The sequence below is a fragment of the Pantherophis guttatus genome, chromosome 16 (genome assembly GCF_059756535.1).
Source record: "Pantherophis guttatus breed Tessera chromosome 16, ASM5975653v1, whole genome shotgun sequence".
Classification (NCBI taxonomy): domain Eukaryota; kingdom Metazoa; phylum Chordata; class Lepidosauria; order Squamata; family Colubridae; genus Pantherophis; species Pantherophis guttatus.
Genome location: NC_142078.1, coordinates 19,669,434 through 19,682,428, shown reverse-complemented (window position 1 = coordinate 19,682,428; position 12,995 = coordinate 19,669,434). Strand labels below are relative to the sequence as shown.

The 12,995-nt window shown below is 50.3% G+C and overlaps 1 protein-coding gene across 1 annotated transcript; it reads right to left on the bottom strand.

Moving 5' to 3' along the window:
* Window positions 1-10,168: 10,168 nt before the first annotated feature.
* On the bottom strand, window positions 10,169-12,989 carry NDUFA8 (NADH:ubiquinone oxidoreductase subunit A8). Its single transcript, XM_034436182.3, has 4 exons — window positions 12,790-12,989; window positions 11,717-11,880; window positions 10,901-11,066; window positions 10,169-10,455 (listed from the first exon to the last, which is right to left on the bottom strand). The coding sequence occupies exons 1-4, from the start codon at window positions 12,838-12,840 to the stop codon at window positions 10,318-10,320; spliced, it is 519 nt and encodes a 172-aa protein (XP_034292073.2). The 5' UTR covers window positions 12,841-12,989; the 3' UTR covers window positions 10,169-10,317.
* Between the last annotated feature and the right edge of the window lie 6 nt (window positions 12,990-12,995).

Here is a 12,995-nt window from a genome sequence, read left to right as displayed (position 1 = left end):
CTCTGCTATTAAAAAAATAAAAAAAACACAACCCAGAAGGGAAAGTTTCTTTTGTGTTTAAAGGGGGTAAAAGTTGTCGGCAACTTCTGATAAAGATGGGTGGGGGGGAGCTGGAGGGGGGGAGGGGGGGAGAGGAGACAAGGAGAGAGAGTTGGAATCTCATTGTTCTCCAAACCACTTGTCCCTCTGTTGGACTACAGTTCCCATCAACTCAATCCGCCTGGGGAGAGGCTTTGACGCATCCTTTGTCTGGTTCTGACAGGCTGGGCCAGTTTGCTAACAAACACACATACACACCCAGGAGCCCCTTCCTAGGGCAACACAATCTTAGCTTTTTAGCCCCAAGAATTTGAGAATAACACACAAGTAGCACCTCTACAAAAGGCCACCTCTGGAGCAAAAGGCATACCTGGTCTTGAAGGCGTTTTGTCACAAAAGGTCAGCTGGAAAATGCAAACGCCAAATGCTAACCGCACCCTAGGTTTGCCAACGCCTCAAAGTTTCTAGTCCTTATGGCTGAAAAGAGAGGATTGGAAATGTCAACACAATTCTGGGAAGATGTTGGCTTAGAGAAGGGCTGCGCTGGAGATTTTTCCAGGGAGGGGTGATGTCAGAACTTTGCAAAGCTTTTTTGCTTCCCAAATTAAGATTTACGACCAAAAACGTATGAAAAATAGCCGTATGCAAATATCCTTTATTTGCTGGGCCCACATAGGTGAGAAGGATCCATTCCCCCGCCACCCCCCACCCCCAACTGGGGACTGTTACTGGAAAATTCTTAGAAAAGGAACGTTTGAACAGTGCAACCAGAGTCCTTCTCACCCCCCCACTGCCACTTACCACACAAGTTTATCTAACCTGGCCATTCACAGCACTCCTGAATGGCAGAGACTTCAGGACATGGTTTGTACAATGTCAAAACTCAAAGTGACACAAGCTGAATTGACACTCAGGGTGAATTGTGACTTAGTGCCAAGATACAGGCCCCTTATGGTATGCGCACAAGTGTTGGCCATGAAAGATGGTTACAGGGAAAAAAACAACAACCTCTTGCTAGGAGAAGAACGAGGATCATGACTAATGCAGGCCAGGAATGATGGGACTTGTAGTCCTCCCCTCCAAAGGGGTTCTCCGCAGACCCTGCTTGGGCGCATCTTCCAGAAACTACACAATGGCTGGCTGGCGGGATCGGCTCAGCTCCCCTTTCCCAAATGAATATTGACAGAGCTAATTGCGGTCTGCTGCCAAGAATGATGGCTTGTTCCAGAGTAGCAGGGTGCAGAAAGAGAGAGAAGAGAAGAGAAGAGAAGAGAAGAGAAGAGAGGGAGAAGAGGAGAGGAGAGAGGAGAGGAGAGGAGAGGAGAGGAGAGGAGAGGAGAGAAGAGAAGAGAAGAGAAGAGAAGAGAAGAGAAGAGAAATGCTGCTTGGTCTCGGACTCCTCCGGAGCTGGCGCAGTCCTGGAACGCAGCAAGACGCTCCCCGGTGGGCACAAGCGGTGCAGCCCCCAACCAGACTAATTGCTTCCTGATTGTCTTCTGGCCACCCACCGGGTAAAATAGAGAGACCAAGTTTGTCTGGCACATAAGTAAGCACTCCACACCAATTTGGAATACGGTAATCATCCGCTGCGCCGTCTAATTAAAATCCGATCACTTAGGATAATTATTTCATATCCTAAGTATCAGGTTAGGGGCCAGAACTTGGAAGAACAAGCTGTGGGGAGGAGGGGGGGGAGAGAGGGAGAGAGACACCCCAGAAGTGCTACCATCCCCGATCCAGAGAGAGGAATTCTGTGGCTTTCCACAGCCTGGTCAAGCATGCACGAGGGCACCTTGGCTGGAAAGCGGGCATCCTCCAGCTCTCGCATCCTACGGTAGTAGAAGCAAATTAAAACCCGACTGGCGAAGGAACAGGGGGTGCAAATTAGAACACTTATTAACATGGGACAAAATTACAAATTAACATGTTACAAAAAAAGATGTTGAAACTTTGGGGAAAGTGCAGAGAAGAGCAACTAAGACGATTAAAAACATACAACGAGCAGTTGCAGGATTTGGGTTTGGCCAGTCTAGAGAAAAGAAGGATTAAGGGGGACATAATAGCAGCATTACAGTATTTGAGGGGCTGCCACAAAGAAGAAAGGCTCAACTTATTCTCCAAAGCACCAGAAGGCAGCACAAGAAACAATGGATGGAAACTAATCAAGGAGAGAAGCAACCTGGAACGAAGGAGAAACTCCCTAACAGTGAAAACAATAAACCGGTGGAACTGCTTGCCACCAGAAGTTGCGGGTGCTTCATCACTGGAGTTTTTCAAGAAGAGACTGGACCAGCATTTGTCTGAAATGGTAGGGTCTCCAGTTTGAGCAGGGGGTTGGACTAGAAGACCTCCAAGGCTCCTTCTAGCTCTAGGCCGAATGCACGAGCCAGTGTCACAGACTGCAAGGACCGCTGATGTTCCTCACACTTGTGCTACAACTGCTCCCGCAGGCAGAGCTGGAGAAGCTTCAGATGCTGAGGAGAACATCTAGATTTCACCCCTGAAGGGTGGATGGACAGATTCTTCCTCAGTTCATTTAGGATGGCTTCTAGAGATCAATTCTAGAATCCATCTGACCTGGGTGGAATCTGGGCATCACTTGGGAGATCTTGCGATAATGTATGACTAAGGCCAGGGGGAGGCTTCTCAAATAAGTTGCTTCTACCTTCTCTGGAGAGATCTGCAACTATGGATTTCGGAAGCCTCAACCAACCAGAAAGACAAGCTCACAGCACCGGTTTTATTTGTGTATTGTCCAGTTCCCAAAATCCTGATCCAGCTCTGCAGATCTACCAAATGCTCACAAGGCAACACCAGTAGATTTTGCCCTGTGTTGGATCAGAATAACACAAGAACAGAATTGGCAGGGACCTTGGAGGTTTTCCAGTCAATCTAATATCCTGCTCAAGGAGACCTACCACCATTCCAGACCAGTGGGTGTCCCAACTTTTCTTGAAGACCTCCAGTGTTGGAGCACCCATAACTTCTGGAGGCAACTCATTCCATTGATTCATTGTTCATTGTTCTGACATGGAATTTCTCTAGTTCTGGGTTGGTTCTCCCCTTGACTAATTTCCATCCGTTGGCTCAAAAGAGGTCTCCCAATTTTCCTGCACTGGAAAATCCCAGTTGTATGCACACACGTTAACCTACATATCTCCAAACAACCGAGTACTGCAGTGGTTGGTTGGCCAATGAAATGGACACATGGAGGCATCTCTCGTCCAACGCTTTGGCCAAGGAGAATTTCGCCGCAATGGCGATCTTTCCTGGGAAGACTCACCAAAGCTTGCCAAAAAATCCAAAGAGGAGATGGACAATGCTAGAAGTTTTGGGCCCCAACCCAGCTGCCTCTCGCCCTTCTCGGGCCTATCCATCACCGCCATTGACATCCTCTTCACAACTTTTTTTTTTCCAGGTCCGGATGTCCCAATTCCTGCTGATTACACATCAGAGGACCCAGGAGAGGACTTGGTATCTCCCATTTCCAGGAAGGGAGGGGACGGCGAGGAAAAGACACCGATAACCACACACTCCCCCGAAACCCCATTCAGCTTGGCTCGCACTGCGGGACCAGCTATTGTTCCTGCTGGAAACGTCCAGCGAGACGGGAGAAAGTATTTCCTCAGCTATAAATCTCCAAGCCTCTTTACCTTGGCACCAAGTCCTCCTTTTTTTTTCCCCCTCCAGAAAGTGTCTTTTGTTAAATCGTCTTTGCAAAAAAAAAATCCACAACCAGCCACCCCAGCCTTTGCAGGTAGGGGCTAAACCGGCCTCCCATTGTATTCAGTGGGTCAGTTAGCTCTGCCCCTTCCAGTGGATTGATTTCTCAACTTTATGTCGCCTTGGAGGAATGGCGGCACGAAAGCCAACAGGGAAGGCCAAAGGGCATCCAATCCCTCTGCTCTCTTTCTATGGAGAGTCTCAATCGTCCAACTCACAGCTGTGCTTTTCCAAAAGACTTTCTGGGGCTTACTTTTCCCTTGAAAACATTTCGCTTCTCATTCAAGGAGAACTGAAGAAGCTTCTGGGATGAGAAGCAAAACGTTTTCAAGGAAAAGGAGCTCTGGTGGCTCAGCAGACTAATTAACATCCACTTACATCTGCTGCCTGCAATTACTGCAAGTTCAAATCTCACCAGGCTCAAGGTTGACTCAGCCTTCCATCCTTTCTAAGGTAGGTGAAATGAGGACCCAGTTTGTGGGGGCAATAAGCTGACTTTGTATAAATATACGAAAGTATGAAGGCTATTGCTTAACACATTGTAAGGCGTTGCCCTGAGTCTCCGGAGAAGGGCGGCATATAAATAAAATTAAAAAAAAAAAACCCCAGGAAGTCCACTTGTCTTTTGAAAAAGCACCTTTGGGCCTTTGCTCTCTAGGGATCTTATGAGCAGGAGGAGAAAACGTGTCTCTTTCTCACTTTGCAGAGAGGATTACAAAACCCAGGGAAGAAACATGAACAAAGAGAGGGAACCAAGGGGAGGAAACTTGCAGCCCCCCCTTGAGTTTACTTAGGTCCAGGTCTCTCCCCCACTCTTGATTTTGAGAGGCTATCCCTGGGGTCCCCAGAGTGGGCATCTTCCCCTCTCTTGGTCACTCCTTCCACAGGCAACAGTCCACCGGAGTCCACCCCCTTGTGAAATATTGCTCCAACTTCTAGGAGACTTTGCAAGCCCTCCCTCCGATTTTCATCGCCCTCATTAGCTCCTTCGTCCTTGTTTAAAAATGACTTTGCTCCCCGTCGCTTTGGAAACCGCCAGAGGAGGAACACCCCCTCCCCCAAAGGCCCCCACCCACCCACCCACCCACCCGCTCGGCTCAGCTCGGCGCAGCAGCGTAACCAGCAACAGATGCTGAGCTGACCTCTGCAACTTCCTGGAAACATGCATTTGTCAAAATAAAAATAAAAAGAGATTAATGTGAGGAAAAGGATTTTCAAACTAGGAGGAAACCATCGCCGCCTTGGGCCCAAACGTGCTAGCTTGCATTTTCAAGGGTGGGCGAAGGAGGCGACCCCGTCTGTCGGCAGGGCTGGCACTGCCCACCCGCTTCAGGGGGGTGAGAAAGAGTCTGCCCGGCATGAACATCGGGGTGAATGCCAGAGGCTTCACATGGCAGGAGCTCTCAACCCCACTCCTTGAAAGAAGGGGAGGAAAGCATGCAAATCCTTTTGCAAAATAAAATAAAAATACACAATCCACACCTCATCGCACAGAGAACGTCAGACAGGATGCACCACGAAAGGACAATGTTTAGGAGAAGATCCTCCTAAACCCCGACCAAGCCGGACCGTTTCAGGAGATGGTCCTTCTGGGGAAGTTCTCAACTGTCACCTCCAAGAGGTCAAAATTGCTGGACGCTGCTGGCCACCCTTCTCCTTGCACTGGATTCTCCGAGCCTGCAAACACATGGCAAGTTCAATAGAGATTGTGGGAACGTCTTCTCTGTGGCCGGCAAGAGATCTTGGAGAAGGTTCTCCATAGTCATCCTATGGCCAATTCAACGTGGGCTTGATCAGCGGGCAGTCCTTGACCCGAGGACCTGCTCCGGGCTTTCTCCTTCAAGGGCTGAGGTGATGGTGACCACCGTCAAGGCTGCATCACTCAGACGTCCCAAGTGGTGGAACAGGATGCGTCCCAAGTGGGCTCCCCCCTCGTCTCCTTCCACAAAATTAAGACCAGCCTGTCAACAGCCCACCGATGGCACGTCCATTACTCAAACCCCATTCCCCAGGACACGCTAATGGATAAGGAATGCCCCGGGGTTAAATCTTGGCATCCACCAAAGTGGGCAGTCAGTTAAGTCCTGCTTTGTTTTCCCACTTTCTCAACTGTTCTCCCTCTTGCAGAGAACAGCGACGCGTGGCCGTCTCTGCCGGGAGAATTGGCCTGCCGTCTCTCCCAGGGGCTCCGCTTATCTTGCCAGAGATTAATCCAAGGCCCCTCTTTGACGGCGGGGGGGACGAGGGGGGAGCTGGTTCACATGTAGGATTCTTGGGGCAGGCGCCAGAGGTTCTTAATCCGAGCCCCCCTCCCCAATTATTCTTAACTAGCGCTAGATCCAGATCAGTGGTGAAATCCAAATTTTTGTACTACCGGTTCTGTGGGTGTGGCTTGGTGGACACGGCAGGGGAAGGATACTGCAAAATCTCCATTCCCACCCCACTCTGGGGCCAGCCAGAGGTGGTATTTGCCAGTTCTCTGACCTGCTCAAAATTTCCGCTACCGGTTCTCCAGAACCTGTCAGAACCTGCTGGATTTCACCCCTGGTCCAGATACAGCAGGAGGACTTCCAGCACTTTGGATGCCACCAAGCTCTCCTTTGCGATGTTGGCAACACAGTCCTGGCACTGGGCCAACCTGCCTTTGTGGTTTCGGTCAAGACGCAGGCCTCCCCAAGCTCCCTCCCTCAAGAAATGCCAATGGTATACATGATCCTGAATTATGCCAAATCTGCATAAGACCCTGAACCCTCAGCACGCTGCCAGGCAAGGTGCCCTCAACTTCAAGCTCGGCAAACCTAGTTTATCCCCAGGTGTTGTGCCAGCTGAATCTTGCTCCGAGTATGTCCAGATTGCTAGATTTCCCCTGTGACATTCCTGAAGGAGTTTGGGGCAGGATTTGCAGGCCGCCATTTTTGCCCACTGTGTTCCTGTGAGGCGGGCTGGCCGAGAGAGACCACCTGGCCCAAAGGCACCCTGGGCACTTCCAGGGCGAGGGTGAACTTGGATCTCCCAGTGCCAGCCTCCAAACTGCTATGCCAGATTGGATAACCAACGGAGAAAGTTTGCTGCTATTCCATTCCCATTCTTGGTAACTGACCATTCCTTCCGTGGGCATAGCTAGCTGGGCAAGGAAAACCCAGGGAAAAATTTTGGTAGGAAAAGTCTGGGGAGAGAGAAAAACACCCAGCTTTTTTTTTTTTTTTTTTGTGCAATAAGCAGCAGGGCCTCCCCATGCCTTCAAAATCACGACAAAGCCCCAGGGATTGTATCTCCCGGTTAGTAAACAAAAACAGCAAATTATGTCGGAAGAACTGGCAAAGAGTTGTCTTGGATGGCCCCCGTGATTAAGAGGAAGAATATGTAAATGTACGTGGCCGTTGCCATAGTTACTACATGAATTACCGCTGGCGTTGTGGGGGGGGGGCAGCTCTCCTCCTCCCCTCCTCCTTTTAAAAGCAGCTCTCCAGGAGGGTCAAGGTTTGCATTCCCAATGAGCCGGTCTCCCAAGGAGGCAGCTTGCCAATGCAGGATTCAGAAACTGGGACCCAGGTTGCTCTCATCCAGCCGCGGCGTAGGGAATCGTGGCTTGATAAAGTAACCAGGTTTACTTACACAAGCCATAAAAGCCAGAGCTAGGCAAGCCATTTAAGGGCTTAGCTCAATGCGTGGGCTTGACTGGCGTACCGTGGTTAGTGTGTGGGTTGGGATGCCCCAATTCAGACACCGTGAGAAATTAACTCGTGCTCTCATCAGAGGTGAAAAAAAGGACGAGAGCCCCCTGAACCAGCAACCGTCTCCTGGTGGGTGGCGAGAGGGCTCTGCCTACCTTCCCGCCTTGGTTTCCAGCATAAACTGATTATGCCACTCATTGCTTGGCACTGCAGATATAAAGTCAACCCACGGAGACCCTGGCACCGGGCTTCCAACACATCTGGCGGTGCCATGCTGGAGGCACTCAAGGCCATCGCTTCATCCTGGCTCTCCAGAGAGAGAGGACTTTGGTCGTCTTCTTCGGCCAGAGCAGAGGAACCAGACTCTGGCTTTCCTTGGGGGGGAGGGGGGTGTCTTCTTTAGAACAGAGGCCTCCAACCTTGGCAATTTTAAGCCTGGCGGCCTTCAACTCCCAGAATTCCCCAGCCAGCCTGGCAACTTTAAGCCTGGCGGATTTCAACGCCTAGAATTCCTCAGCCAACTGGCTGGGGAATTCTGGGAGTTGAAGTCCGCCAGGCTTAAAGTTGCCAAGGTTGGAGGCCCTGCTTTAGAAGACCCTGGGGTCAGGAAGCAGGCCATCACACTTCCCCTCTGGAGGGGTTCCCTAGGCAACAAGGTGAAATTAAGTAATACCAGTTGAGCCGTGTCTACACACAGCTAGAGGATCTGATGGCTACTCCCGGGCGGGACGGGCATCCAGCCATCAGGAAGTGACCAACAGCCGGTCCTGACCCCAGCCATGTGCCCCTTCCCCTAAGGCACCGCACCCAAGGTGGGGCTGGGTGAGGCTGCAGGAGCTCGTGGCCAGCCCACCCTCTTGGCTAAACACAGGAAGGCAAAGGGTCAGCAGCGGCCTCCACGCAGGCCAACCTCGGAAGGAAAGGGGGGGGGGGAATACCAACCACAGAGACAGCAGAGCAGACGGAGGGAACCCCTGCCTGGCCTCCCCCCACAGAATCCGTAGGGAGGGAGGGCAGACTTGTTCTTCTGAACAGGGATGGACGGAGAGAAAGTTTTCAACCTCCCTCCCCATGCACGGAGCAGCAAGCAGGGAGTGGGGCTCTGATCCTGAGTGCGGATCCCAATTCCGAAGCCAGGAAAGAGACATTCCCAACCCCCCACTTCCCACCAAGTAAGCAGACCCTCGGAGACCGTTTGCTTTGGGGGATTTCAAAGCCCCGAAAGCTCTTCCTCAGAAGATGAAATTCTTCTCCAGAGAACAGGCTGCCTTGAATGGCCTACGGGCAAAACGGCAGGATGCAAACCATATAAATATATACGTAAGATAATGAAAAATAATGATGCCAATACACAGTCAGACACACACGCACAGAGAGAGACACACGCACGTTATATGAAGGACATCAGACTGTTTTCCGTGTGTGTGTGTGCGTGTGCCAAATGTTTCATCTAAGCTATGTGCAGATCCTTAATTACCTGTGTTTTATTTAGATTTTCCAGATCTGTGTACATTCTGGTGTTTTGACCCACGAACAAGACGAGAACGAGGCAACGGTATTTCTGGAACTGACACGCACCGTCGAAGGATCGAGAACTACTGAAATCACGCAAATATTTGCCGCCTGCCTTGTTTACGTTGGCCGCAGGCTTCTACCCCAAGACTCTGTGGTCTCCCTCGGCCGAGGAGTTTGGCTGAACAGCTGCAGTTCATATTCTCAGAACTGGGAGAAACAACAACTGTTTGCCGATTTTTACAGCCCAGCAACTTCAGGGAGTCTCCAGTGCAACCAACCATCAGTTTATGGCTGCCTGCTGGCAGCCTCCTCTCATATTCCAGCTTTAACCGATGCCGGCACAGCTGAGATTCCCAGCCCCTTTTCTTCCTCCCGCTCCCCGCCCCCAGCTCTGATGTCCACATAGCGGTAAGGTCTATCTAAGGTCTATTTATCTCCAGGGATAAATTATTTATACCTTGAAACTCAAAAAGCATGCATGCTATTTTCTAACACTGCTTTAAACTTCCTTAAGTTTACAGAACACAGAATGACAAGCGTTCAAAGGGACCTTGGAGGTCTTCTAGTCCAACCCCCTGCTCAAACTGGTTTGGCCCATTGCCTCCGATGGCGTTTTGGCTGCAAGAAGTGCTACAGACTGACAAAACTCACATCGATTTACGGAGCCTCCTTGGTTAAAGGAGGTTTAGATGGACAGAGGGAGGGAGGGAATTTTTCAGCAGCACAAGAGAACACGTCCCCTCCTGGATCTGAGTGAGTATTCCAAATCAAGATGAGGGCTGTTGAAAGTCTTAACCTCAGTTAAAATGGATGAGGAGACGGACAGAAATAGAACTTTGGATCTTAGCAAGAGATATAGATACAGCCTGGATCCTAGAAATATTGAAGGAAACTGTAGACTAATGTCACCGTAGACCGTAAGAACCCATCAAGGCTCCCGAATTTAAGGCTGGGATTAATGGTTGTGTGAACAAGACTGAGAGCGAGGCTCAAAATAACTGCGACAACGCTCAGAAAGTCAAAGATCAGCAGGCAAGGAGAAAAAATTGGTCACCTTAGTTTGCCCCAAGAAGAGAGGTATTAAGAAATCCATAATAATGTCCTTAAACCCCATTAGATACCTTCCTCACTGCTACCCAAGGAGATTTATTCCAGAATTAGAGAACATTTCTCTACTTGTATATTTCAAACAAACACACGACAGAAGGCACGAGAAGTTGGACCTCTCAAAGAATGTACATTTAATGACCGTTGAGTACAGATAAGCTCCATCCAACACCAAAGAAAAGTAATCTACGATCCACCAAAAAAAGGTCACCGTTTTCCTCTATGGCTGGCATACGTGCAGAGCTCCAATTTTTTCCCCCTACCAACTCCAGAAATAACCTCGGTTACCATATTTCGCAGGCTTGTATTCGCCTTCAGTTGACGGGTTGGCTGGTGGTCTCATTCGGGAATGGCAGGGGTTCTCGGGGAGGGGACGGTCGGTCTTCACTTTAGTGACCTGGAAAGGGAAGAATCACAGGGGAAGATCTTGCTGAGCAGAAGGGATGACACTGCTGCAAGGAAGAAGGCGTTTCAGAAGAGGAAGCGGAGGGGAAGAGCAGGGAGGGACACCTGAAGCTGGTTTAGAGGCAGTCAAGACCACATGATCTCCTGTCCAGTATTTCCTTCTTGGGCGAGACTAAATGGGCCTCTGTAAATATTCCCCTCTTACCCTCGTGCATTGCTTGGTTGGAAAAATTGCAGTGGAAGTCAGATAAACATGTGATAAACACGCCAGAAGGTAAGGCTTGTCTGTTGGTGTGTGCAACATAGGAAGAGGCCTGTGCAACCCTGTGAACCAGCCCTCAAAACACAGCCAAACAAGGAGACACAGAAAAACGAGCACTTGGGTCCACTGGCCACAAGAACACGCCTGAAGAGAGACACGGAGGGTCTTCGGTTACCTTTGACAGCTGACCCAGCTCTGGCCTCACCCAGCCCAGCTTGTCCAGCACACAGTCATCGAACAGCTGCTGCTGCTTCCGACAATGCCAAAGCTTCAACGTGTTGGACTCATCGAGGCAGTTCCAGTATTGGTTGAAGGGCTCGGCGCAATGGAACTTGATCTGCCTGTAAAAACCAGAGGAGGCCACTGCATTTGGTTAACGGAATAAAAGGTTGACAAAGATCATTCCGAACTATGACACTAATAAGAACGGAAGACGGGTGCGTTAAATAACAACAACCTGGATGCAACCCCAAAACAGCTGGAGCCCCGCCTGAACTTCATCGACATTGACAAAATCACCATCAGTCAATTGCGGAAGGCAGATTTGCTTGGAACAGCTGACATCCAATGAACCCCAGTGAACATCTGCCTACCTTGGGAAGGACTCAACAGGTGGACAAAAATGCCAATTCCAGTCCAAATACCTGCTGACTGTGCAACACACCATACTAATTTATTATTTGAGCACCGTCGGCATTGACCATATCTCCATCGGTCAATTGCGGAAGGCAGCTTTGCTTGGAACAGCCGACATCCTGCTGTTAACACCATCAAACATCCACATCTGCCTATCCTAGGTGGTTTCAATAGGTCAGTTAAAATGCCAAATCCAGACTGAACATCTGGCTCTGTGTGACAAACCATAATACTTCTCATTTCAACCCTGAGCTGCAAATGTTCTCCTTTACTATTAATAATTCCCTTCGAGACCCTCACAGCACGTTCCCCCCCTCCCCCTGGAGTCCCAGAGCTCTCCCCGTGCCAGGCTCACTTGAAAAAGTCCACGGCGCACTTGCTCACGGCCCGGCCCTCCTTCAAGCACTTCCGTGGGTCCTTCTCCTCCCAGCGGCAGAGCATGAACTCCTTGTTGATCTGGTCACACTGTGAGCCGTAGTGGTGGGCACCCGCCTTCAGGACCGCGGTGCCAACCGGCAGCTGAGGAGCAAGCGAGGAAGTCAACGTTGCCATCTTGCAGGCCCTCGCGGCCTTCAAGGTTTCATAATGCATCAAAGTGCATTTCAGCGATAGAAGAGGGGGAGGGGAGGTCAAAGCCACGAGAAGCCTCTGCTCATCCCCTCCTCCCCAAATAGGGGGCTCTCAACAGGGTTACAATATTTAGGATATTTGTTTATTTGTTTATATTTTAAGAACATTAATAATTATTTATTTAAGAACATTTGCACCCGCAGTTTTCATAGGATTGCTTTTTCTCTCTTCTTGTGCATGCCAGAGTTGCCTTGGGTGAGATGGGTAGTTATATAAATTTGATTAATGGATAAAGTTCATGAATACCCAGATGGCCCATCAATTCTTACTTTATTTCTCTCCCCCCCTCCCCCTTCAAATATAATCTCCCTGCTGGTTGTCAAATCCATGCTAGGAGAAGAAACTAAACATTTAAGTTCTAAAAGTCCAGGTAACAAATGTTGTTTTGGGGAGGGGGCAAAAATTGCTTTATTTATTTATTTGTTTGTTTGCTTGTAAAATTTTCGGGGCTCCCATCTTAGCCAGTGCAACCTTCATGCTGGGAGAAGGACGAAACTCAAAAGCTCTGAAACTGCAGGAAATGAATAATATTTGCCCCCCTCCAAAAAAATATGCTTATTTATTTATATATTTATTTATTTGCTTATTTGTTTGTTTGCTTAAAGGGCGGGGGGGGTGAGGATGGAGGAGGCTTCAAGGGAATTGACCTGGGCTGACCCCTGGGGAGGAGTGACCCCCCCCTCTCCAGAGGTCAACCCTTGGGGGGGGTCAGAGGTCACGGGAGGTCAGGCGAGTAGGGAAACTGAGGCACCGTCTGGGGCGGGGCAGGAGGCTCCGGAGAGCAGTGGGGGGGCTCACCTCCGGCACGTCCAGCTCCTCCAGCGAGGGCACCTCCACCAGCCCCGCCATGGCCGGAGAAGCGCCGCACCTTGAAGTCCCCTTCGCCGCCGCCGCCTCCTCTTCCGATGCCGCTTCAGGGCCTCAGGGAGACACTGCGCATGCTCCCCCGGCCACGCAGGCGCAGAAGCCCCGCCATGGCCCTCTCCCGCCGCGGCCACGCCCCC

Coding starts and splice junctions, on each gene's coding strand:
- NDUFA8 (XM_034436182.3), bottom strand. CDS start 12,840: ATGGCGGGGCTGGTGGAGGTGCCCTCGCTGGAGGAGCTGGACGTGCCG. Junction 11,881..12,789: donor AGGAGCTGGACGTGCCGGAG/GTGAGCCCCCCC, acceptor CTTGCTCCTCAG/CTGCCGGTTGGCACCGCGGT. Junction 11,067..11,716: donor TGCGCCGTGGACTTTTTCAA/GTGAGCCTGGCA, acceptor TGGTTTTTACAG/GCAGATCAAGTTCCATTGCG.